Below are 25492 nucleotides of genomic sequence, written 5' to 3' on the forward strand. Positions count from 1 at the left end.
GTTAATGTGATTTTTCTTTTATCTTGATTATGTATGCAATTATGTGTGTACTTTTATGGATAATGTATTATCCGAATAAAGTTTATTGATTTGATTTGAACAAGCAAGGTAAAGGCGGCAGTTGGCATTTGAGCTGATCCAGGGTGAATAGAAAAGCATTGTGGAAAAAGATGTCCGGAGTTACCTTTGTCATATATACTTCCTGAAGAGTTACCTTTGTTATACAGTTCATAAAGAGTTACCTTTGTTATACACTTCCTGAAGACTTACCTTGGTTATACACTTCCTGAAGAGCTACCTAAGTTAGACACTTCCTGAAATTGAATTAATGGTAGCGCTTCCTGATTCCTCTCTTTTTCAACAATCTGTTCTGTTTAAATGAAATCTTATCCATGTGTATCTACCCAAAACTGTACCTGTAGCACATGAGTGCTCTGTAGCTGCCCTTTCCTTAGTAATTTACTCTGAACAATGGTAAATCACTGCCTTCTCCGAAGTAAATAAGATGTGACATGTTCAACCACAGTTTTAAAGAAATATCCATGTATGGGAAAATGTTCCTTACTAAATTTCAAATATGGTAGAGAAGAGATGTTTTATCCAGCTGGTTAAATATTGTGTATTCACATTGTATTACATTTGCATTTAGTAATATTACATTTCTTTACATCCAACAGAAAATAAGCCTTAAAAGCACGGATTGATTATGAATAATGAAGATAACACATCAAACCTGCAAAAATTATCAAAAATAAGGAGCTCCAAAAACATCAGTGCAATCAGAGGCAGAGGACAGATCCAGGAAGAAGCAGTCAAAGGCAATTCAGTGAGTGTCCGAGTCTGAGATCTGCACCTTGACACCCCAAGACAAAGAAATTACCTCAACAAAACCAAGACAACAAAACTGAAAAACCACTTGCTGTATAATCAAGCGTCCAACACCAGCTTTGATCATGAGGCTGGTATGAGAGTTGGAGGAAGGTCTAGTGTCTATTTGGGATCCATAGCTTGGAACAAACTCCCTCTTCAGCTTAGAGCTGTTAGCAACATGATAATGTTTAAAAAATGGTTGAAAACTTGGCTTTTTGACCATGTTTGAAACAACCGATTTACTTTCTTTTCTGACCTGTGCTTTGCCCCGGGACACTCTTTGGAGTAGCTGTACACATTACGAGTCGCTTCACCATCATGATATGGCTAGAGCAGTGCTTCGCTATCTAAACTGGCACCAGACCAGCATTCAGTGCTCTATGTGTATTGTTAACTCTTTCTAGCCAAACCACAGGCACCAGGGAAAAGCACAACGAAGTGGAGTCTAAAAACTGAAGGCTAAAGGAAAGCGGAGCTCTGCTCTCTGAAGTACAGAGTATTGTCCCAATTTGCACCTACCGGAAGGAAGATTAAGCTTTACCCCCAAGCATGCGAAGCCATTATCCATTCTAAAGATGCAATCACCCACAAGGAAGCCTTACTGATATTATGAATGTGGCAGGTATTTAGCGAGTCTTGTATTTTATTGTTAAATCGGAAATATCACACACATACAGGGAATGTGAAAATAACGCAAGTGGTTTATTAACTATGCTGACCCTTCAGAAAACACGGGCAGGAGAAAAATCATGCAATTGCACTGAATATGTCAAGAACGTTAGCCAATTAGAAACCCTAAAAGAGCATCAGCGAATACAAACTGGGGAAAAACCATACCATTGCACTGAATGTGTGAAGAGCTTCAGTTGGTTATCACACCTCCAAAGACATCAGCGAATACACACAGGGGAAAAACCATACCATTGCAGTGATTGTGTAAAGAGCTTCAATCAAATTCCAATACTCCACACAGATCAGAGAATACACACAGGGCAAAAACCATACCATTGCAATGAATGTGGGAAGAGCTTCAGTCAAATTGGAAACCTCCACACACATCAGAGAATACACACAGGGGAAAAACCATACCATTGCAATGAATGTGTAAAGAGCTTCAGTCAACTATCAAACCTCCATAGACATCAGAGAATGCACACAGGGGAAAAACCATACCATTGCAGTGAATGTGTGAAGAGTTTCAGTCAAATTTCACAGCTCCACACACATAAGAGAATGCACACAGGGGAAAAACCACACCATTGCAGTGAATGTTTGAAGAGCTTCTGTCGGTTACAAGAACTCCAAAAACATCAGCGAACCCATACAGGGGAAAAACCATACCATTGCAAGGTATGTGTAAAGAGCTTCAGTCAATTATCAAACCTCCATAGACATCAGAGAATGCACACAGGGGAAAAACCTTACCATTGCAGTGAATGTGTGAAGAGTTTCAGTCAAATTTCACAGCTCCACACACATAAGAGAATGCACACAGGGGAAAAACCATACCATTGCAGTGAATGTGTGAAGAGCTTCTGTCGGTTACAAGGACTCCAAAATCATCAGCGAACCCACACAGAGGAAAAACCATACCATTGCAAGGAATGTGTAAAGAGCTTCAGTCAACTATCAAACCTCCACACACATCAGAGAATACACACAGGGAAAAAACCATACCATTGCAACAAATGTAAAAAGAGCTTCAGTCAAATTTCAGACCTCCATAGACATCAGATAAAACACACAAGGGAAAAACCATACCATTGCAATGAATGTGTAAAGAGCTTTAATCACATTTCACAGCTCCACACACATCAGAAAATACACACAGGGGGAAAACCATACCATTGCAGTGAATGTGTGAAGAGTTTCCGCATGTTAGCAGAACTCCAAACACATCAGCGAACACACACAAGGGAAAAACCATACCATTGCAGTGAATGTGTGAAGAGCTTTAGTCATATTACATGTCTCCGCTCACATCAGAGAATACACACAGGGGAAAAACCATACCAGTGCAGTGAATGTGGAAGTAGTTTTAGGGTACAATCAAATCTCCAGAGACATCAGCGAATACACACAGGGGAAAAACCATACCGGTGCAGTGAATGTGTAAAGAGCTTCAGTCAGTTAACAGACCTCCGCAGACATCAGCGAATACACACTGGGGAAAAACCATACCAGTGCAGTGAATGTGTAAAGAGCTTTAGTCGGTTAACAACCCTCCAGAGACATCAGCGAATACACACAGGGGAAAAACCATACGATTGCAGTGAATGTGGCAGTAGTTTTACTCACTCTTCAGCATTACGAAATCATCAGCGAGCTCACAAAGGGGAAACACATCTTTTAAATGCCTTGAATGCTTGAAAAGCTGTAGTCCATTATCAATCCTAAGCAGGCATCAGCGAACAAACGCAGAAGAAAAGCCTTCAAGTGCAATGAATGTGTGAAGAAATGTAGTCAATTGTCAAGCCTATATAGACATCAGCTTGCACTCACTCTGTAAATACCGTACAACTGTAGTGAGTGTAGAAGTACCTTTAGGAAATCTTTCGCATTAAGGATTCATTAGTTAATGCACACAGAGAAAAATCCTTTCAGTTGCAGTGAATGTGTGAATATCTTCTGTCACTTATAAAACCTACGAATACATCAACTAACACACACAGAGTAAAAATGGGCATTGCAATGAATGTCAGAAGTGATTTTGTCAATTGCAAACACACCTGGGGTAAACCTTACAATTTCACTAAAAGTGTGACGAGGTTTTGTCAATTTCTGATCCTACATAGCCTCAGCGAACACACACCTTCATTTAACTCACTTAGAAATAATCCTAGAGATGCAGTGAATTCAAAAAGAACTTAAGAACATTAACAATAATATTGACTCATCTGAGGACATAGACAGGAGCAGAACTGTTATTGTGAGATGAAGGAATTACAGGAACAAGTATATAATTATGTGGGTTATTCAAATACAAGATGAATGAAGACTCGACTAGAAGAAATGAAGAAAACCAAAGATTTGTAGAATATTGAAAGTGTGTGTTCCCAGTGATTGTTCACTTCGGTGCACATAAAAACAACAACGTTATATAACAGGAAATCCACTGGGACACTAGCTCAATGTGGAATAAAAGAAAAGAAACACTGGTGGTTTTTATTTGGCGATGAAGATTTACAAAGAAAAACATCCAAGTGTTCCTGTTCATGCTACCTGTAAAAGTGTAGGGATGAATATGATTCTGCCTGCACACATTGCTATAGTAGCATAAGTGAGTTAGTTGCGAAAACGCCATTTTGCTGCTTTTGCACATGACACTACATGTCTCTGTTTTTATAAAGACAAACTGCTTGCTTTTCCTTCACATGAGAACGGTCTGTTTTTCATATCTCTAGACTCGCACTGCGACCTCAAGTCTGCACAAAGTGTTCAAGGTTAAAATAACAATGTATGCTGTTGATGCAGGTTGATCGGCCCACGCTCTAGACACAACACAAACACAGCTGCTCATTTCTGAAACTCAGGTGCTTTTAATATTGCACTGCATGCATGAGACTAGCACTTGGAAAAAACCTTTCAATCGAGAAAGAGCTGTGCTGATCTGGGATGTGATTCACTTCACCTGACTTTGGAGGTATGGGGTTCGCGGTTTTAACCTAGAGATCTTGTATTATTATAATACCTAGCTCCTAGCAAGGGGAGGGTGGTACACAAGGCGCTATAGACCTGGTTCCACTATCATTATATGATTTCTCCCTTTGTATGTTATGGAATTGTAACAATGTTGATAGTATTGATTTTATGCATCTTTTTACTTATGTTAGCAAAGATACTGCAGCTTAGAGCACGTAGTTGAAATAAACATTTTAAACTATACAGTGTCTCTGATTGCTCACATTGTGGACATTTATGAGAGTAAAACCAAAAGAGTGTTCTTGATTCCCACTATTCCTGAGAGGTCCCAAAGTCGCTTGTTCATTGGTAGCTTCGCTGTAGTACGGAGAATGAATGAGACACTGTTGCTAGTCGGATAGGGGTTCTGGGCACTGAGGTGGATTTTTGGTACACCACATTACACTGAGGTCCTGCTTTCCTGCGCATAGTTCTGTGCATGAGCAGAATTCCCGCAACATGGCGCCCAAAGTCTTGATTAGTGCTTGTATCTGTTCACAATACCCTCAACACCTTTTCCGGTTAACAGGCGTGACGGATTAACCTACCTATACGAATGTGTTATAGGTTAATTCAAGCATGAGATTAATAAAAAGGTTCACATTTTGAATTACTACTCTTTTTTGTTGTACTGCAATTTATATAAATTGTTTTTCTTCTCTATGTCCTCATGGGTGATATTGACATAGCTCACCATAGTTGGGCAGCGCTCCGGCGTCATCTGGCGCAGTTTGGAGTACCAGACGATGGTATGTCTTATCTTTGTGGTGATTGCTGATTCAGCATTCCCCTTTGAGCTTTTCTACTCTTGGGTCATGTTTCCTGCAATAAATGTGGATGAGGATACGTTTCATACATACACTCACACTGCGATTCCGGTAAACTATACTCCATATAGGACACAAGAGATTCCAATTTCGGCATGGCAGCATCGTGTTTGGTTTAATGGCACCCTCCCCCATACCATAATTCCGGTTCGGTTAGGTCCCTTGTCAATTCCCGGGGCCACTTGACCAGTCTTAGCCGGGTTCACACCATATCCACGTTATCACAATGCTCCGATTGACGAATTGTGTCAACTTTATATCTCTTTTGTTGGGGTACATAGGGCTTAGGTTTAATATGTTTCTTGCAGCGGAACAAGTTTTAATACATTTTCTTTAAAAATGCCGACTCTGTAAGCGGCACAACGCGTGTGAATTTAAAAGCTACACGTGGTAAATAAGTCTTGTTATAATTTTAGGAGCCGTGCGATAAAGACAAGCTATTCGGGTTACACCTTTAAAGAAAAGAATCAAGTATGTACAGCCCACCTCATGTAGGAAGCCGTCCGTTTGGACTTAGACGTGTTGCTCAGGTCGGATACAAATGTATCGATCTTTTCTCTTGACACAGGGAGCGTGTTCCCCTGCCGGGCTTGGTGATTGATGGTAATCAGGATATAGTAATTCAATCCAGTACCTACGCATTGACAAAGGTACGTTATATAGCAAACTGGTGGCAACAAAAGACGCTGGTGTTGGGTACACAAGATTATGGGTCCAATATTTTTACAATTTCTTTTATCAGAACCTGCTTTTGAAAACAGAAGCACAGGAGACCACTTGCAGCTATTAAGACTCTGAGCCTGGAAAAGAGTTAGGAATGAGTAAGATTGTATCTTCTTCCTCCTCCCCGCTTCGTGTACATAAATGAGTGGAGAAAATCAGAGTTTTTCCTTCTATCACAGGCAGTCAACATAAAATGTCCTGTTTCACAGCTTGAGCCACTTCCTTGAATACAAAGATTCATAAAAAAGTTTTCCCTGAGCCTGACGATACCGTTAGAGGCCAGGACATCAGAGACCAACAGGTACATATTTTAGATCGTTTAGTGCAATACCAGAAAGAATAGAGGCTTCAAGCTAGATAATTAAAACTTTATTGCTTTTCTGCATTTTACACAGAAAAGTGACAAAGCGCTGATGACAGTCTGGGTACTGGTTTCCTCGGACTACAAACGCGTTGGCACATCTGAGGGAGCAATCAATATCACTAAGCGTTTGAACTAGCTCTGGCTGGTTGTAAAAGTCATCCTTATTTTAGGCTGTGCTCCTTCCTTTTGACTTTGTCACTTCATTCTTTATGAATTCAGATTCACTTTTTTGAAAATTTTTACATTTTTTTGTGTTTGTATAGTGAATTTTTTGTGGAATGTATGATACTTGTGTTGGAATTTGAATGTATTGAATGTACAGTTTTTTCCTTTTTTGCGAAACTTTCAAAAGAAGAATGAATTTTTTTCTTCGAAATCGACAGGTATAAATAAAAATACCGGGTCAAACTCAATAAGTTTGTGTTTCTCCTATGATCTGAAATAAGTTTTTGAAAATTAATTGGGTGTAGACATATTCTTGTGTTTTCTGGTTTTGGATTATCAATATTTAAATTCACATTGTCGTACATGTGCGGTACAGAACACCCACAGTTCAGCTCTCGTTAACAGTCTGATGCGAAATAGATTTAAGATCAAACACGACATTTCAAATGGCTTTTTATAGTCATAAGCTGTCCTCCGTTAGTAGTCAATGGACTGCGTTCACTTGTGGCGGCAAACAAAAACAATTTAAAAGATTGGCCATAGACTATAAAAACAGCCCAGGTGTCTTTGCCACACGTGTCATCTCTTTCTTAGATGGCATTGATCCTGATGCGTACTCGTACATTGATGATATTTATCTAATGGATGACAAATTATGGCTGCATCTGTGTCGCATTGAGCGCATCATAGTTATGTTTGCGGACTTCGGTTATAAATTTATCTTTGCAAAGTCAGACATTGCGGAGTTCACAGTGTTGTTCCTGGGCTCAACAATGAAGGTAGAGGTCTTGCACCTCACTTCCTGGAGAAATACGCATGTTTATGGTCTCTTACAACTCTGAAAAAACTACAATTCTTGCTGGGATTTTTGAAATTCGGGCGTATTTATATTCCCGATTATGCAACCGGCGATAGGATCTAAGCATTCTTATTCAGTGGCCTGCGCAATCGTGGCTGGTACCATGGTGAATGGAGAATTCAAGTCCGATGTCATGCACACGCAGACATTAGGTGACTGTACCGCCCAGTTGGCAGAGCTACGTGCTCTAGTGCTTGGGTTACTGAGAATGAGGGGTAAAAGGTCCCAATCCCTTACTAGCCGTTTATTGAGCAATGGTCCCTCTTTTTTGTCAAGCTTGCCCTCGGCATGGGGAAACTCTTAACCCCCTATTATAGCAAAGTTTGAGAAAGGTGCGTCAGGGCAAGCTTTGTTTTTTATAGTCTATTATGGAAAAATTCCAATCGCACGAGACTACTCGTACCGGCATTACACCAAAATCAGGGAATCCCTATTAAAGAACGTCTGCCTCTCGTAAATGTTATTCATACTCTTGGTCACCAGCGTGTAGGAGTACACGCTGTTGGAAACAATCTTGCTGATGAAGCAGCAAAGACGGCAGTAGCAACATATGTAGTAGCAGCAGTTACAAGATCCAACAGTAAGAATGATGATGACATCTTGGCAGCTATAGCTGCTACAGAGATCAGTGATAATTACCCTAAGGGTTTCCCTTCTAAATACCCTTATCATTTAAGTCCTGATAAGGTTCCCTATGTGAGAATTAACAACGTGACAGGCTGATTCATGACGCGGACCGCAGGTTACCCTTGATAACAGTCGCTCGCAAAGGCATAGACTCGGCTCATGCCAACGTTTCAGCGTATGTCTCTATCTTACAGCAGCGTTAGTGGTGGCGTGGATTGTATAAATAAACTTGTGAATATGTCCTTTCTTGTTATGTATGTCAGCAGATTAAACCTTCAACTGCTGCACGGCCACCACCAACTCCGCTGTACATATCTAATAGACCACTTGGTTGTGTTTATTTCATCACTGCTGACCTTTTTCTGCTGATACTGCGTATAAGTATATCTTAGTTGCAGTGGATTCATGCACACGTTTTCTCTGGGTTTGGCCACAAAGGAGTGCTGATGCTTGAACTGTCATCCGAGATTTGCATGTCCTTGTGGGAATTTTTGCATGTGGCACCTTCCATTCTGATCAGCTCCAGCGTTCACCTCTAAGGTGTACAAGGAAGCCATGGGGTCTTTGGGGTGCAGGTGAAATTTTTTTCTCCATACCGGCCTGAGAGCAATTCTGTTGTGGAGCGAAAGAACCGTGACTTAAAGCAATCTTTGACAGCTAGGCTTTTAGGTACTACGTGCACTAAATAATCTTCCTAGTAGATCTCTGGGTGGGCAGATCCGCACAAAATGCTTTTTGGCATAAAAATGTTTGTCCCGGACCTTGATGGTCTAGACATGGCGGCGACAGCCGTATTCTTTGACGTTGATAATCATTCTGCTGTGTTACAGAACCTATAAGAGACTAGAGACAGTCTTGCAAAGGAACACTTGCCCTCCAGATATGGAGCTGAAGCTGCTCTACAGATTCAGGTAAATTCCGGTAGTTAGCTGGCTACCCCAAGTTGGTGACCTGGTCTGTGAGAAGGTGGAGAACAAGGAGTTCAGCCCCTCGTTTCATGCACCCATTCCAGTGCTTGGCATGCAGGTCACAAGACCATTCATTTTACCACCACTTCCTGGTCGCAAGGGAAACAGGTACGACTCCATTGACAATGTCAAACTACAACGAGTGGCCGATTCTTCTTAGTATGACTCCTGCTGTCTCTTGTCCAGCACTGCTGAGAAATTCTGTTTTGGCCTCTGCTGACACTAACATCCCTGACCTTGCTATAGAGATGTTCACAGTCACTAATCCATTATTAAATTCGCCAGCTGGCGATCCACATGAAGATACTGAGAATACATATCCCACAGATTTGTCATTGCCTGGTGTGTAAACAAGTCTAGCTGACCAGTCACTTTTTTCCTTTGACTCTGACTCTATAACATCGAGTGTACAATTGAGGTTTTCTATTTTTGTTATTTGGTTTAAAAGACACTTTTTGGTTCCACCTTGGACTTACATGTGGTTGGTTCTCATCTCCATTTTTTTGTTCATGTCGATTGGATTTGTGATGGTATTTTTCCGTCTGGTAAATGGACACTATATAACTGAATGATCAAAAATCATATTAATTGATGGGACTTTGGCCCCACACTCCTCATCACACATCATGAAAAGAGACCATACTTTTATCAACAACACAGCCTAGCCTGTGCTAGATGGGATTATATGAGATGCTGTAAAATTTCAAATTCATGGACCCACAGAGGTGGTTAATGTTCCTAATGTACTTCGTGTTTCAATGAGAGATGTTGTGAAACACAACATACGTTCTGATGATTGAGATGTCCAAGCCATTGAAGCTCTCTTTTCTGATTTGAAATATTATGCTGCCTTTGATGCTGAGGATTTATATTTAGACTCCACAAACTACGCCGGAATTGTGGAAAGCACACAGTATTTGTTGTAAAACAACACCACTATGACAGAAAATTAAATGTTGAAAGAGAACTGCCCACAGGGGGCAGAACGTAATTTATTGGTGCTGCAATTATTTAGTGCTTGGGATCCCACTTTTGGAAATACCCCTGTTTGCACCCACTGTTTCGAGGAACTCAACACACATAAGTAACTGGATTGTAACCAGCAATCTTTACTGTTTCTTCTTACCTGACTGGTGGATGGTTGGAGCCTGCTGAAAGTCCTGCGGTCACCTGGGAAGCTGTGCTGGCCATCTGAGGAGTCTGAGTCATCTGGAGTCATCCCCACCTTCACCGGACTGCTGCTGGCCATATGTGGAGTCCGAGGCGGATGGTTGGAGCCTGCTGAAAGTCCTGCGGTCTCCTGGGAAGCTGTGCTGGCCATCGGTGGAGTCCGAATCGTCTGGAATCATCCCCACCTTCACCGGACTGCTGAAGACTGGGTCTGCACTGGGTCTGCACTTGGAGTGCTGGCGTTGATGCCCAAGTGAAGCGTCCGGAGTGGAGCGCTAGGGGCAGACTGGGCAGAGCCTCACGGAGCGGTCCTGGGGCACTCGCGGCAACTCCTATCGAGGCAGGCTGGGGAACCGACCCGAACCCCTGGGTGTGTCATCGCACTGCCTTGACAAAGGCTCTTGCTCCCGACGACGGCATTTTCACCTTCATCCTGGCCCCCCGCTGCCCGCATTGGCGATCCTGGTTTTTGCTTCGTGGATCTGCCCCCTGCCCGCATTACCAATCTTGGTCCTCGCCTCGTGGTTCTGACTTCCCAAGGCCCCCTTGATTTTCCCGGGACCTTTGGGAGAAAACCCGCAGACTGTGCCCGGCGATGCACACAACGATCCCGTTGCTCTCTGCTTTCCGAAGTTCTGGGATCATCGAGAGCTGCATTGAAGCTTAAAAAAAAAAATGCTGATGACACCGATGATTGCAATGAAATGCCGATGACACCAGCGTACTTGCTACAGGCTACACAGTACGGAAACAGCTATGACACACATAATTGATGACGCCCTCCAAAACCTAGATCAGAACAATACCTGCCTCCTCATCCTACTTGATCTCTCTTCAGCATTTGACACTGTCAAACACGAGAACGTACTTGAGCTGTTAAATATCAGAATGGGTGTATCAGGGACTGTACTCAAGTAGTTTATTTCCTTTCTGCATAGCCGGTCTCAGAAATTCAAGAGCAACAACTTGATGTCCCCACCTGTGCCCGTAAACATTAGGCGTCCCACAAGGATCTTCCCTATCCCCAACATTGTTCAACCTAGTCATGGAGCCACTCACCACTTTGTTACAAGCATCTAATGTACACTTTCACATGTACGCTGACGACACCCAACTCTATCTCAAATTACAATCCCCCAAAGACATCAAACTTCTGAACTCAACGCTCAGAAACACCCAATCATGGCTAGCCAAAAATCACCTCAAACTCAATGCTCTGAAAACTGAGTTCCTTCTGATCTCACCTCCCGCGAAAATCTCCACCACTCAAACATGGCTTAAGCACCTAACTGCACTCAATGTCCAACCTACCATCGTGGACTCCGCGATATCCTTAGGCATAACCCTTGAGGCCAATCTCAATATGCAACATCATATCAGCAAGGCAACTAAGGTAGCTAATTTCCAAATCAATACTTTGAGGAAACTTAAACCCTTCCTCCCTGCTGAGGACTTCCAAACTGCAGTACAAGCCCTAGTCATTCCTCGGATAGACTACGGAAGCGTCGCCCTCTGCGGGCTCCCCCTATCAATAACCGCACCCCTAAGAGCCTCTTTGAACACTGCAGCGAGACTTATCACTGGATCAAAAAAACTATTTAGTACCGTTAATAAAACGCTGAACTCGCAAACTCACTTTTATTAACGGTACTAAATAGTGGAGGCAGACAGCTTATTGGATACCCTTGTATTCATGCAGAGACGTTTTTTTACATTGCTGGGTCTCCCAGCTAGTAGTTGCATAGACTTGAAAAGCACAGTGAGTCAGCTTGCATTTCCAAACTTAATTTAGGAATAATGAGGGAGAGATGGGTTGAACACGCTGTATGGTGATAATTATTGAAAAGATTTGGTATGCACCATAAGTTGATTTCTGATATTAGTGGATTTACGTTAACACTAACATACTTGGTGACAGCTTTACTTTTGCACACGTTTGGGCATTTTGACCTCTAGTAAACACATAAGGCACCTTACATTCTGGTTAAAATGTACACTTGGCCATTGTTGAAAGAAGCCTCTTAATCAAATTGAGTATAGAGTCAACAGTATATGATGGATTAGTATTAAAACTTTGAATATGTTTTTCTTTTTCTTACCAGCGCCCCTGAAGAAGGGAGAACTTCCATAAATGCATTGGGCTTTATTATTATGTGTTGTTTATCAAGTTTTCAAAATAATCAATTGTACTGTCAATATACAGTATTGAATCTTTCGTTTGTAATGTTGAATGTTGTTTATGATACCCAAATTCAGTATTTTGTTCATGAAAATTCCAATGAATACATCGCACAACTTTTTGGTTTCAAGAATATTTCTTTGATGATAAATGTGATTAGCATTTTTGAATTCTAGTGATTTCGTGTGTAATACGTTTAAATATTGCTGTGCGTTTGGTATACCAGTGGTTCTCCACTGGCTGTTGCACACATGGCTGTACATCACAACTCGCCCAGCTACCTCACTCAGAAGCTGACAATCTCAGGTGGCTCAAGAGCCACTAGAAGCACAAAAAACCTTCTTCTGAAACCTCGAAGATTATGGAAGGAAAAAACTTATAAACGCTCCTTTTCAGGAATGGCACCCAGGATCTGGAATGCACTCCCTCCAGAAACCAGACTTATCTCCTCCACTGCATTTTTCAAGAAGGAAGTAAAAGCTATCCTCATGGCTAAATTCACCTGAACATTTACCTTGGATTTATTTGGGACTCTGCACCTACTTGTACTATTTGTTTTGTCTGATCGACTATGCTCCTTGATGTACCTACCCTATTTTGCCTCCCATTTATTACCTACAGCTATTCTGTGCTCAAATAGTCTGTTAAAAACTCTCTTGTTTTTCTTACCCCTTGTTTTTGTAAAGCGCTCTGATATCTGCAAAGATCTTGTTCGCGCTATATAAAATTTTCAAAATAAAAAAAAATCCTTCCTCAGGCGAGAACTGCATTGGTTGCCAGTTAGGCAAAAGGTAATGTTTAAAGGGCTGTGCATTGTGCACAAAGCCCTTTATGGTAGGGCGCCAAGCTATATGAAATCCCGCCTGACTCCCTACAGGCCAGGCAGGGCGCTACGATCTGCAGAAGCTACCCTCCTCACTCACCCACGCTGTAGACTGGCTACAAAAGGTGGTCGCGCCTTTTCCTATACTCTCCCAGCATTTTGGAACAAGTTGCCAATGGAACTGCGGAAGGAAACCAACTTGTAGTCCTTCCGAAAGAAATTAAAAACAGTGCTCTTTCAGCAAGCGTGGGGTGGCCTTTAATTTATGACCAGCTGCTTTCTGTACTCGGCTGTGTGGATCCTGACAAAGCGCTTCGAGACCCCTGGGTTATAACGCGATATATAAATCAAATAAATAAATAAAATAAATAAATAAAATAAATTAGCTCCGGCCTTGTGACCTCATTTCAAACTATATTTGGTGTGATACTGGCATTCTTTCATTCTATTTTTTCCAGCATCTTTGGCGGCTTCCCCATGTTCCATTGCCTGGATTGCCAATGCGAATGGGCCTTAAAACTCTGTCTCTCAAATACGGTGTCTCCTGCTCCAGATTTCGACCATCTATTGAGTCCCTTAGTGGCTCATGAGTTTGCCTGTTCTGGAATCGGGATTATGGTCTGTACAGCAGAACACTGAGTTTTGCCAAATTGGGACATATATGCGGCTGCGCATGACTTCCTGCAACGAGGTTATCTTGAAGAATACGCAAGTTGTCCTCTGATTGTGCTAGAGGCTCCTGCAATTGAAGAACATGTATGTTCATTTCCGTTACTAAACTGAATGGTGGACTCTTTGCTGACAATAACAATGGCTTCCCTTTTGGAGGCTGTTGCGACATACTGTGCATACACGCTGATGGATTCGATTGGCCACGATCCAGCATGCGATGCATCACTCAAGTTTTTTGCTTCTCCCCGTGGTGTTATTTTTTTTCTATCACTTGCATTTTTTTTCTTTTTTAATAGACATTCTTTTCTTTTTGCCCCTTTCATTTCCTTGTGACCCCTTTTTTGACAAGAATGAACTTATTTCTGTCTCGGATGAATTTGAACTCTGCATTCTTCTTATGTTTCTTTTCGTGCATTGGTCCGATCAAGGGAGGGTGTATTCAGGATACGGTTCTGCCTGCACACATTGCTATGTTAGCATAAGTGAGTTAGTTGCTCAAACGCCATTTTGCTGCTTTTGCACATGACACTACATGTCTCTTGATTTTCCTTCACATGAGAACGGTCTGTTTTTCATATCTCTAGACTCACACTGCAACCTCAAGTCTGCACAAAGTGTTCAAGGTTAAAATAACAATGTGTGCTGTTGATGCAGGTTGATCGGCCCACGCTCTAGACACAACACGAAGACAGCTGCTCCTTTCTGAAACTCAGGTGCTTTTAATATTGCACTGCATGCATGAGACTAGCACTTGGAATAAACCCTTCAATCTACAAAGAGCTGTGCTGATCTGGGATGTGATTCACTTCACCTGACTTTGGAGGTATGCGGTCCCCGTTTTAACCTAGAGATCTTCTATTATTATAATACATAGCTCCTAGCCAAGGGACGGTGGTACACAAGGCGCTATAGACCTGGTTCCACTATCATTATAATAGGATTTCTACCTTTGTATTTTATGGAATTGTAACAATGCTGATTGTATTGATTTTATGCATCTTTTTACGTATGTCGGTAAAGATACTGCATCTTAGAGCACGTAGTTGAAATAAGCATTTTAAACTATACCGTGTCTCTGATTGCTCACGTTGTGGACATTTATGAGAATAAAAAGAAAAGAGTGTTCTTAATTCCCACTATCCCTGAGAGGTCCCAAAGTCGCTTGTTCTGGTTTGTCTAATCATTGGTAGCTTCGCTGTCATACCAAGAATGAATGAGGCACTGTTCTAGTCAGAAAGGGCTTCTGGGCACTGAAGTGGGTTTTTGGTACACCACAATACACTGAGGTCCTGGTTTCCTGAGCATAGTTCTGTGCATGAGTTAGATAGATTGTATACATCAGAGGTGTTTATCATTTATTTTGTTTATTTTTTATATTTTGGTCATTTATTGGGTGCAGCGATCCATCCCAGGGGGATCTTTCGGCGCTTGAGAAGAGAACAACCTATTGACAGTGGGAACCAGATTAGAAAAGCCAGGTTTTAAGCAGTTTCTTAAATTGAAAGAACCTGGAACAGGCACGGAGCTCTTCGGGGATAGAGTTCCAATAACTGGGTGCCAGATAAGGAAAGGCTAGCCCACTCATTTTGGTCTTCCTTATTCTCCGAGTACAGAGCAGGTTGTGGTTGCTGGATCGAAGCTGTCGTACAAGTTGACAACAATCACTTTTTTTGTCAGATATGATGGGCCCATACCCTGGAGGGCCTTGAAAACCATACACAACAGCTTAAAGATGGCTCGTTTTCTAATGGGGAGCCAATGCATTTGGTGAAAGTGAGGTAAAGAGGGGGTTCAAGCAGGCTTATTGAGGGCAAGACGGGCTGCCGTATTTTGAACCACTTGAAGTTTGGCTGCCAAGTCCTCTCTTACTCCCACCAACAAAGAGTTGCCATAGTCCAGTCGACTAACTAGGAGTGACTGAATAAGAGTCTTTCTGGCATTTAGCGGGATCCACTGAAAGATTTTTCTGAACATTCTCATGGTTCCAAAACATGTGCCTGACACGGTCTTCACCTGCTCTTCCATGGATAATTTGTTGTCAATTTTGATACCCAGGTTCTTAGCCCATCCTCTAGGGGAAGGGGATTCTCCTAATTCTGCTGGCCACCAATCTGGGGTCCATATCTGCTCTGCCTTGCCAAACAGTAAGATCTCTGTTTTCAAGGAGTTGAGTTGGAGGAAATTCTTCTTCATCCAGCTTGTGATGCTGATCGTGCAGTTTATAAATATAAGTTTGGTTACTGAAGGGTTAGCCTCAAAGGGGATTATCACCTGTGTGTCTTCTGCAGAGGATATAGTTTCAAAACCACAATTCCTAATGGTGGCAGGTAAGGGGGCCACATATATATTGAACAAGGTAGGGCTCAATATTGAGCCCCGTGGGACTCCTTTATCTACCAAAGGGGTTTTTGACACAAAAGAGTCCAACTGGACAGTCTGTGTTCTATCAAACAGGTAGTTCTGAATCCATTTAAGGGCCATGCCTCTGACACCAATCTCTCGGAGCCTGTCCAACAGGATGCGATGAGAGATGGTGGCAAAGGCCGGCGACAGATCAATCAGCACTAACATCACAGGCATATCCTTGTCCAGAGACATTCTTAAAGTGTCAGTAACCTCCAACAAAGTGGCCTCCATGCTATAAGAAGGACGGAAGCCCGACTCGGATATGTCCAGTAAATTATTCTGTTCCAAGTAGCAGGAAAGGTGCCAGTTGACTAGTGTCTCCATAATTTTTTAACAGGGAAGCAGGGAAATCGGTCTAAAATTCTGTAAATCCATAAGGTCCGCTAATGCCTTTATAAGCAAAGGTTTAATACGAGCGCATTTCCCTTTTCGTGGCACCATCGCTGTGCCTATTGAGATGTTACAAACTTGAGCAAGCACATAAGATAAGACTGGGGTTAGTTCAGACATAACAGCAGACGGCACCGGGTCTAGCGGGGAACCGTATTTCACCTGCGTTAATAACAGGCTTACTTGTTCCCCAGAGATGTTGGAAAAAGATTATAGGCTCGAAGGACAGTGGTTTTCAGGCACAGGGACCTTTTCAAGAGCTACTTCTTTAGGCCCAAAGGCGCGATAGATCACGTTCATTTTGCTAGTAAAGTAGCTCCTTAGATCCTCACATAATTCTTGGGTGGGTGGAGGGAGTGGGTTGTTAGACCTCTGGTTTCTGAATTTCTTTAGAATAGAAAAGAGCTCCAGAGAGGAATTCCTAGCTTCCATAATGCGGGAGCCTAGGTAGGATCGCCTAGGTATGTTACAGCTGTTTGATTCCTCATGCTTCAAGTTGGATTTCCTCCATTTTCTTTCTAACATCCTGCATGAAGCCTTTACTCTCTTAAGACTATCTCAATACCAGGGGGCAGGAGCTGCCCTTGCCTGAATATTTCCCCTCTTTAAAGGTGCAATAGAGTCGAGGCCATCCGTTATAGAGGCCTCAAACCTTTCTAAGGTAGACTCACAATTGTCACAGTTCTCAAGTATGGGGGGATATGGACCAAACTAAACGCAGCGGAAGTTACCTTTTTCCGGGATCTACGCAAATCCGTGTGAGTGTGTGGGGGGCCGGACAGTTTTTTCAACGCCCAAGAAAAATGTAGTGCCAGGTGATCAGTCCAGCTTAACTTTAGGGGGGGTTCAGCAACTAACTCAGGGATGCTGGTGAAAATCATGTCCAACACATGTCCAGCCACATGTGTAGGGCTAGTGACTCTAGGGGTCAGTTCAAGAGTTTCCATCACTGTCACCAGACAGACAGATTCTGTATTGGAGAGAACCTCCAGAGGATGATTGAAGTCCCCTACCAATAGAAACCTGTTGGCCTGTAACGTATAAGGGGCCAGCCGTTCTAGCAGTGCTGAACAAAACTCCATCTTGATACCTCCCGGGGGGATATGCAGGAGCTCCCCCCCACTCAATCTCTTGGCGGGGATGCACTCTGAAGATCAATAGCTCGATATTGGGGGAAGATAGTGCATCAAGAGTCTATATGATAAGGGGGACGAGTGGCAATGGCCAAACCTCCACCCCGTTTTCCTGATTCATCCAGCCGGACCACTGCATAATCTTCTGGAAAAGCCATTACCAAAGCTGGTGTTGCTTCATTATTCAGCCAGGTTTCCGTGAAAAGGCAGATGTCTGGCCAGGTCTCGTCTAATAGGTCCCAAATTTCCACCAGATGTTTTGGGATAGATCGCGCATTCAGATACAAGCCCTTAAAAGATAATGCTAGGCCCATCCCGGGCTGTCTCTCACTTCCAGTGTCCTGCACCCTTCCAGTAGGACTGGGGGTGGAACATAATTGTGGACTAAGGGGAGTGTGCATGACTTCCCCCTATGTCCATCCACAATTGGGGCACTTCTCTAAGGTGACAGCATCTACTTCTTGCATCTACTACTTGCAGGTTAATTTTTTTCCCTGTGCACCAACCTCTCCTTAGGATACACCAGCCTGGGAGCCTGAGGTCCCTGTGGAAAAACGGGCAGCATCCCCTGGCAGCAGGCAGCATCCAGGCGCGGACGGTCGCAGACGGGCTTGCCTTAGGTGTGACTTCGCTGGGCCAGTGGCACGCCTGCTGCACGCGGGCAGGAAATGCAGTGATTTTATACCTGGGAGGGCTGTCCACTAGAGCGCTAACCGTTGAAATGTATATAACAGAGGTGTTTATCATCGAGCTGGTTCTTGACTCACCCAGCGCTGATTATGAAACTGATTCATGGTTAGATGGATTGTGTACAACAGAGGTGTTTATCATCGAGCTGGATCTTGGCTCACCGCTGGCTGTGTAAGTGATTCATGGTTAGATGAATTGTATATAACACAGGTGTTTATCATTGAGCTTGATCTTGGTCACAGCTGGCTGTGTAAATGAGTCCCGGTTAGATTAATTGTATAAATATATGTTTTGAGTTTCTTATATACAGAGATTCATTCAACCAAATTCTAACTGGTTTAGGACAGAATCAATGCATGACGGCAAAATATGATAGGAATTATTGTGGAATGGAGGAGCTCAGTACCAAGAGCTTCTCACAAACCTATGAGGACCAAGTAAGGGTGAAGGGTCATCAGTTATACAGTAATGGTTATTTGATTTTTTGTTTTTTTGTTGAAACGCTCCTGCAAAGGTCATAATCCAGAATGTTGCTCCTCCTTGGTCTCGGACTAACTCATTGTTTTATACTTTTTCTCATAGTATGAGAGGCTATTTTTCTGAGCCCCTGTTTGTTCTTTCAGTGATAACGTCCTAGCAAAGGCTATCTATGGAGCAGCTTCACTGTGATTACTGAGTAAGATCTTCTTACACCTTTGCCAAGTTACCTGTAAAGGAGAATTTTATGTGTTTGTCTAGGGGCTAGTAATTCCATAGTTCTATAGGTGCTTAACTATAAATATTATATATATTTATTCACTGGAAAAAAATAATTTACAGGGAGGTTCTAGTTAGGAAATAGAATTTAAAAAACCTGAGAAATTAGCTAAAAAAACAAAGGTTACAGGGACGGTATAGTTCGGTTCACGATTTGTACATAAAACCATAGAAATTCAGCAGTAATGTTTAGAGTTATAGAAATTATAACACATGCCCTCGGGTGAGTATAAATTGCGCGCCCCACATGCAGTTTTCTTCTCAATAATTTCACTGCAAATTATATCATCAATGATGGCATCGAAGTTATCATGAGTGATGTAATATGTGGGGTAATTAGCAGTGTATGGCCAGTTTGCGAGTTATAGTTACCTTAGGGAACTGCTCCAGATGCTCCACGCCTCCGGCATGAACCAGCATTGCTCCCGTTCGCAGGGAGAAGCTAAAAATGCTGCTCCCACGAAGCGAGAGCAAACAGAGGTTTCCGTGTCTGGACCAGTGCGGGCAGGGAAACTGCTTTTCTCTGGGTGTGGGAACCACAGGGCATAGCCAAGCCGGAAATGGAGTATGGGGTCTCCAGGCTTATTAATAGCCCTGGGAGGGGTGCATGTTGCCCCATTCTCATTTGCTTTTACAGCCTGCCCCAGGATGGGGTCCCTGTGGCTGAAATTGACCTTAAGGAGGGGGCTTTGTGTCCCTCCCTCATGATTTTTGCTTCGTGCCTGGGGATGCCCCCCTTTAGATCCAAAATCGGGGAGGTGGGCTGCATGGCTCCCCTCATTACAATTACGGCTGGGCCCCAGGCAATGGGGTTCCCCGGTCTGAAATTGGCCCAGGATGGGGGCATCTGCCCCCTCTCCCCTGTTTGGAAAGCTAGACCCCGGTGGTATTGTGGTCTCCAGGGCTGGAATCAGCCCGGTAGAGGGGCCACGTGCCCCCTCCCCTTATGTTTGGATGGCTGGGGAGTGGTGGTCTCCAGGGCCATAACTAGTCTGGGGAAGTGGGGCCACGTGCACCCCCTCTCTCCTAATTCTGAAGCTAATTATCCCCCAGGATCTGGCCCACCCGGGGGCATTATAAAAAGCAGCTCCTTCCTGGAAAGTTTTGAGGTGATCCATCAGGCAGGGCCGAGAAAAACAGGGGTCCCCCCTTGAATTTTCAATAGACTTCTTTAAACAGTGCTGTAGCAAAAACTGCTGAACAGCATTACACTACATTTGTCATGAAGCTAGATCATGGCCTGTAGATTTAGCTTTTTTGTTAATTGGTGTAAATCCAATCAGTAGTTTTTGAGAAATGAAGTGTCAAAAATATTTCTATATTCAGGCAGTTGGTGTCAAGATGTGCTCTGATTGACCAAATTAAGAGGAAGTAGTCAATCCTGATTGGTTGGTTTTAACCTGAACAATATGTTTTGGCAGCCTTTACCAGACTCAGGGGCATAATAAATTAATTACACAAGCATTTTCAATGCAATAGGTTTCGCATCTGCAAGAGTTCAAGCTATAAGCATTGTAAATGACGTCGCCTTTTATTTATGTTTTAATAAACAAAATGTAAATAAAAGGGATTATCATGTGCAATGCCAATAACACAAACTCTCATAAATGCGAGACCTAGTGCACTTGGAATGTGAACCAGCAGAGAGATATAGGGAAAGAGAGAGATGGAAAGAGCGAAGGAACGACTACACATGTGGAGACAGAGAGAAAGAGTGAAAACACTGTGACCATAGATACATTTCATTCTACTGAAACTAAACGCAAATGTAAAACTTCAAAACATGAGAAGCATAATTATTCCACTTACCTTGGAGAAGTTGATTGAAGGGGGTAATGAAGCCCATGGCTGACTTGGAGGCCGGTTTCAAACGGAGTTGCAGTTTGAAAAGTGCAGGACTCTGCAAACAATTTAGAATAACACTGAAAGCGTGATTTGCGGGAGCTAAAGCAACCCAAGGCTGGGTAACCAAAGCTGTACTCATTGGCCCATATAAGTCCTTCAGTGGAGCAGCGAGCACTAGGATTGGCTGATGGCTTTCAAGCCAATCAGAATAGCTCTCCACAAAAAGTCTGGGGCGACCATTAGAGGGTGAAACACACCGCTTCATTGGCTGTCACCAAAAATAATGAAAATTACAGACAAATGGCTTCGTATACAGGCATTCTTATGGAGAGTCCATGAAAAGTAGAGACGGTTAGTCACCATGGGTGTTGATGGGATTTGTGTAGAGAAATGAGGGATGGAGGAGCACATAAGAAGCACCACGGCCACTACTGTGGTGATGAGAAGCCAGTTGTTATTCAGGATGCGATTGCAGTCGCAACCACCTCTGCTGTTTCTCTCTTTTTTTTTTTTGTAAACAGATTTTATTCATTTTCATCTTGTCAATTAGTAGCAGTACATTTCAACAAGAGCGTCTCATCTTAACTTAAGCAGCGGGTGTCAACAAGCTCGGTTGCATCGATTCAGTCCTAATCCCCGCTTCTCACCCCTTAAAGCTGTCACCGCAAGGGCAACCACGCACCAAATTCCAAACAACTCCCGCAACTTTACATTCAAAGTCTTTATATCGGAGATCAGCTTCTCGGTTGTCTGTTCTCATCTACACACATATCTATCTAAACAATTAATAAGTGAACAAACCCCTCTCCCTCTCCTATCCTCTTCCCCTCCACCCCCCAGGCATGTGGCTCTATCATGTGAAACCACCTCCACTGTTTCTCTTGTGTTGTTTTGTGGGCACAACTTTAGCTGCTATGGTGATGGGAGTGTAAAAGGAAACATGGGATGATTTGTATGAGAGAGGCCTGGGCATGAGTGACTGCATGGTTGTGTGTGGCACTAAATAGGCAACTGTGTTCAAGAAAGCGCGTGTACAGATTACTAGTGTTTGCGCGGTATAATGCGTGTGTGTTACTGTACCTGAAGTGCAAGGGGCGTTGGATTTTGGTGTTCTGCACACATGCAAGAAAGGGGGTAGAGGGGGAGCTGAAAATGACGGAATGCTGGCTTTGCGCTGCCTTTGTCTCGGTCTGCTTCGTGCAGCCCTGTGCGGTGAATGCTTCAGTGCCGCCAGTGCTTCTTGAGCTAGCAGCACCGGCAGCAGGCTCCTGCTCACCTCTCCCAACCTACACCGGCACCACCAGCCTCTATGACCTCTGAAGAGGCGGTGACTAAGACTAGTACAAAACAACACATTTTCAAAAATGCTTTATTATCGCTAAAATCAATTCTCATGTTGTCAGGCTGCACCCAAAATAACTATTTTCTCATGATAACTTGGCTTATATAACACTGTTATTTATTGCTGAACCATCAAGTTACCATTTGATGAGATTAGCAACGGGAATGACGGCCTTGCACAGAGGCAATTTCTGAACCATAACAATAAAAAAAATAAGTAGAAAAGGGTGCCCTGCGAAACATGAAGTGCGGCGCCTGTGTGGAGAAAAGTTATGCACGCGTTGAAATAAAAGAAGTAGTACACAAAGGAGCATATATACAACTACAGCGTAACAAAACTGTAGTTGGCCGTGCTCCTGAGAGAAAACCGGAAGAGGTGTTACAGGAGTGCCAACCAATCAGAAGCCAACAAAGAAGAGTGATGGAGGAGTAAACCAATGGCAGGCAGCCAGGTGGGATAACACTCCTTGTAATGATTACAGCAGGTCTTGCAAACAGCGCATGCGCTGATGCTCAACCTAAAAAATATGTTATGGGGCCGAGTATGCACACCCGAAAGGAACTCAACCCTTTACAGCCTGGCCACAACATGTACAACATGCCGTGGCAGCCGCTACAGGACTCTTGGACATACCCTTTGAAATTAAAGGATGCTAACTGTTGCAATACAAATCATCTGTTGATGGTACCATACTTATTTTGGGTATTGTGGTCTGTTCTTGGCTGATTTTACCCTGTGAAAAATGCTGACTCACTTATGAGATTTCATAAATCATGTTTAAGAGAAATCAGTTTTCTCATGATTTTCTCAGAGGGGTATGGAAGGTGCTCCAGAAGCTAAAATGAGAGCATGTTTCCTGTGAATCCACACTGTCTTTCTCAGCCATGTGAGAATAAAGTCTGACATTCTCAGTAAATCGTGTACTTCCAGCAGGAGCAGCAAATGTCAGCTGATATACAGTGTTCTACTGCAGCCTCCCAGAGTGTTCTAAAGAACAACTAGAGCGCTAACAGTTTTACTTATTACAAAACTATGCGATACCAAAGGGGATGATGGACGAAGCGTTTGAGTAAATCAAACACTCACCCCCAGTCAACTGATCTTGGTTTAATCCATCACCATTCTTTAGCTCACTCCACCAACCCAGTTCAGACATGGCCATATGCAAATCAGTCTGACCCTGTGCCTCATTGGAACAGTCCAGCCTGAACTGCCAAGCCATGTCTTCCCTGGACCGGAAAAAAGTATCCTGGGACCGATTTCGGATTCATAAACCTCATCAGTCGGCTACCTATGTCATCTACATGAACTGTCTGTACTCAAAATGGGAAGGACCTATGGAGACAAATGGAGAATGGTGACCCCCTGTGGACCACTGAGTAAATATTGCATGATGGACACAGGTGTCTGTGTACTACCAAGGAATATACACTTTGTACCTAGTAAATGAGTCTCTTGAAGTAACAGGATATCAGGGGTGTGATAACTGCCCCCTCTTAATTTTAGTATTCAAAGTATTATCAGTCCATGACTTTATACTATATCCCATCTCACAGCCTGACAACAATTTGTTAGTCATTAGAATCAAAGTTATCCTGTACAACTTACGGGAGCATGTGCCTGGTAACAGGAACAAAATGAAACCCTGAAGAATCTAAACTAAAATCCATCTCCCTAACACCCCCACTCTATATTTCCATCCTAGAAGCATCAGTCATCCCAACTCATATGTAATATTCAACTGTGAAACTCAATGGCAAAAAATGAAAATAGAAACAAGCAAAAGGAGTGATGCACTTTGAATGAAGAGCCCCTTTTCTTATAGAGTCCTTTTTCTCTTCTCTTTCAGGGGCTTTGTATTGTGCAGAAAAGCTGAACATGAAGTCAGTCCTTTTATAATGGTCTCTGTTGCCACATGTGTGTTATTTCCCCTGAACCCCGGGTATGGTGAAGACTGTCTGCAGCAGGAGTAACCTCTACCCCCAATGACTTCGGTGTGCTAGATTCTTTGATGCCGCCTCGGTTGATGTTGTGTTCTTTGTGGGATGAAGATATTTCATCAGACGCCCTTTGAATCCCCCGTATGTGTCAGTGTGAACTGAAGGAGGTTCAAAGGCAATATCTTGTGTGCCAGACACAGCCCAGTGGAGCAGAGGTCCCATCCTCCAGATCTTAGCCAAGGCACTGAGAGCATCAATGTACATTTTGAAGGGCTTCTCTTAGGGAACCCACCCAGGCACAGAATTTGTAACTCACTTCAGTCAAATCCAGGAATCAGCAGAAATATAGACAGTGCCTTTAACCACTTCACTAGGAAACATAAGTGTGCCTTCCCTCTCAGAAAAAAACAGTCTGCTCTTCCAAGGCCAATGTCATTGCAGAAACTGCACAGTGTGAAAGTTAAGAGACTAAAGGTACTCACAGGGACTCAAGCCAGGAACCACTTTGTGACCATTGTAAAGTTGAACAACATGGACATGAAGTGCAATTAAACTGAAACAAACATTTCATTTCTTTTTGCAGAGATCAGCACTCTTGTGGTGTTCATGCTGATAGCAAAGCTTGGCAGGGACGTGTCAGTGTAGCGCCTGCACCGCTTCCAGGCGCTTTCATCTGTGAGCGAAGAGCATGCTCCTCCCCCTTACTCCAGATGAGCGCTCATGTATGTGCTTCACAGAGCTCAAAGCTTTGAGATTCTTAGGAGCCAAAACAAACTATCCTATTGATGAACTCACAGGAAGTGATGTAACATAACATTTGACTTTGATAATGTCAGAGGAAGAGACATTAGTGAAATTATAGGCATGATGAGTACACAGGCAACATCCAAATCATTAATACACACATCCAAATTAACATTACACCAAAAGTATAATATGTGCAGCCGCAAGGGGAAATATTGAAAATGTAGTGTTATCAAAATGTAGGACAGTGGGTTTGCTGAACTCTATGAAGTGAATAGTCACTCTCTCTTTAGTTGTAAGTGGCTACTCTGCACATAG

General features: G+C 43.0%; 1 protein-coding gene across 1 annotated transcript in view; it reads left to right on the plus strand.

The window, feature by feature from the left end:
• Nucleotides 1–689: 689 nt before the first annotated feature.
• Nucleotides 690–25492, plus strand: part of LOC147737664 (uncharacterized) — a 184828-nt gene continuing 160025 nt past the window's right edge. Inside the window, exon 1 of the mRNA XM_086939778.1 lies at nucleotides 690–3174. Within this exon, the coding sequence (XP_086795904.1) occupies nucleotides 1582–3174 (1593 nt within the window). The 5' untranslated portion in view covers nucleotides 690–1581. The remainder of the gene's footprint in view (nucleotides 3175–25492) is intronic.

This window comes from Lissotriton vulgaris, chromosome 1_1 (assembly GCF_964263255.1).
Source record: "Lissotriton vulgaris chromosome 1_1, aLisVul1.2, whole genome shotgun sequence".
NCBI classification, from domain to species: domain Eukaryota; kingdom Metazoa; phylum Chordata; class Amphibia; order Caudata; family Salamandridae; genus Lissotriton; species Lissotriton vulgaris.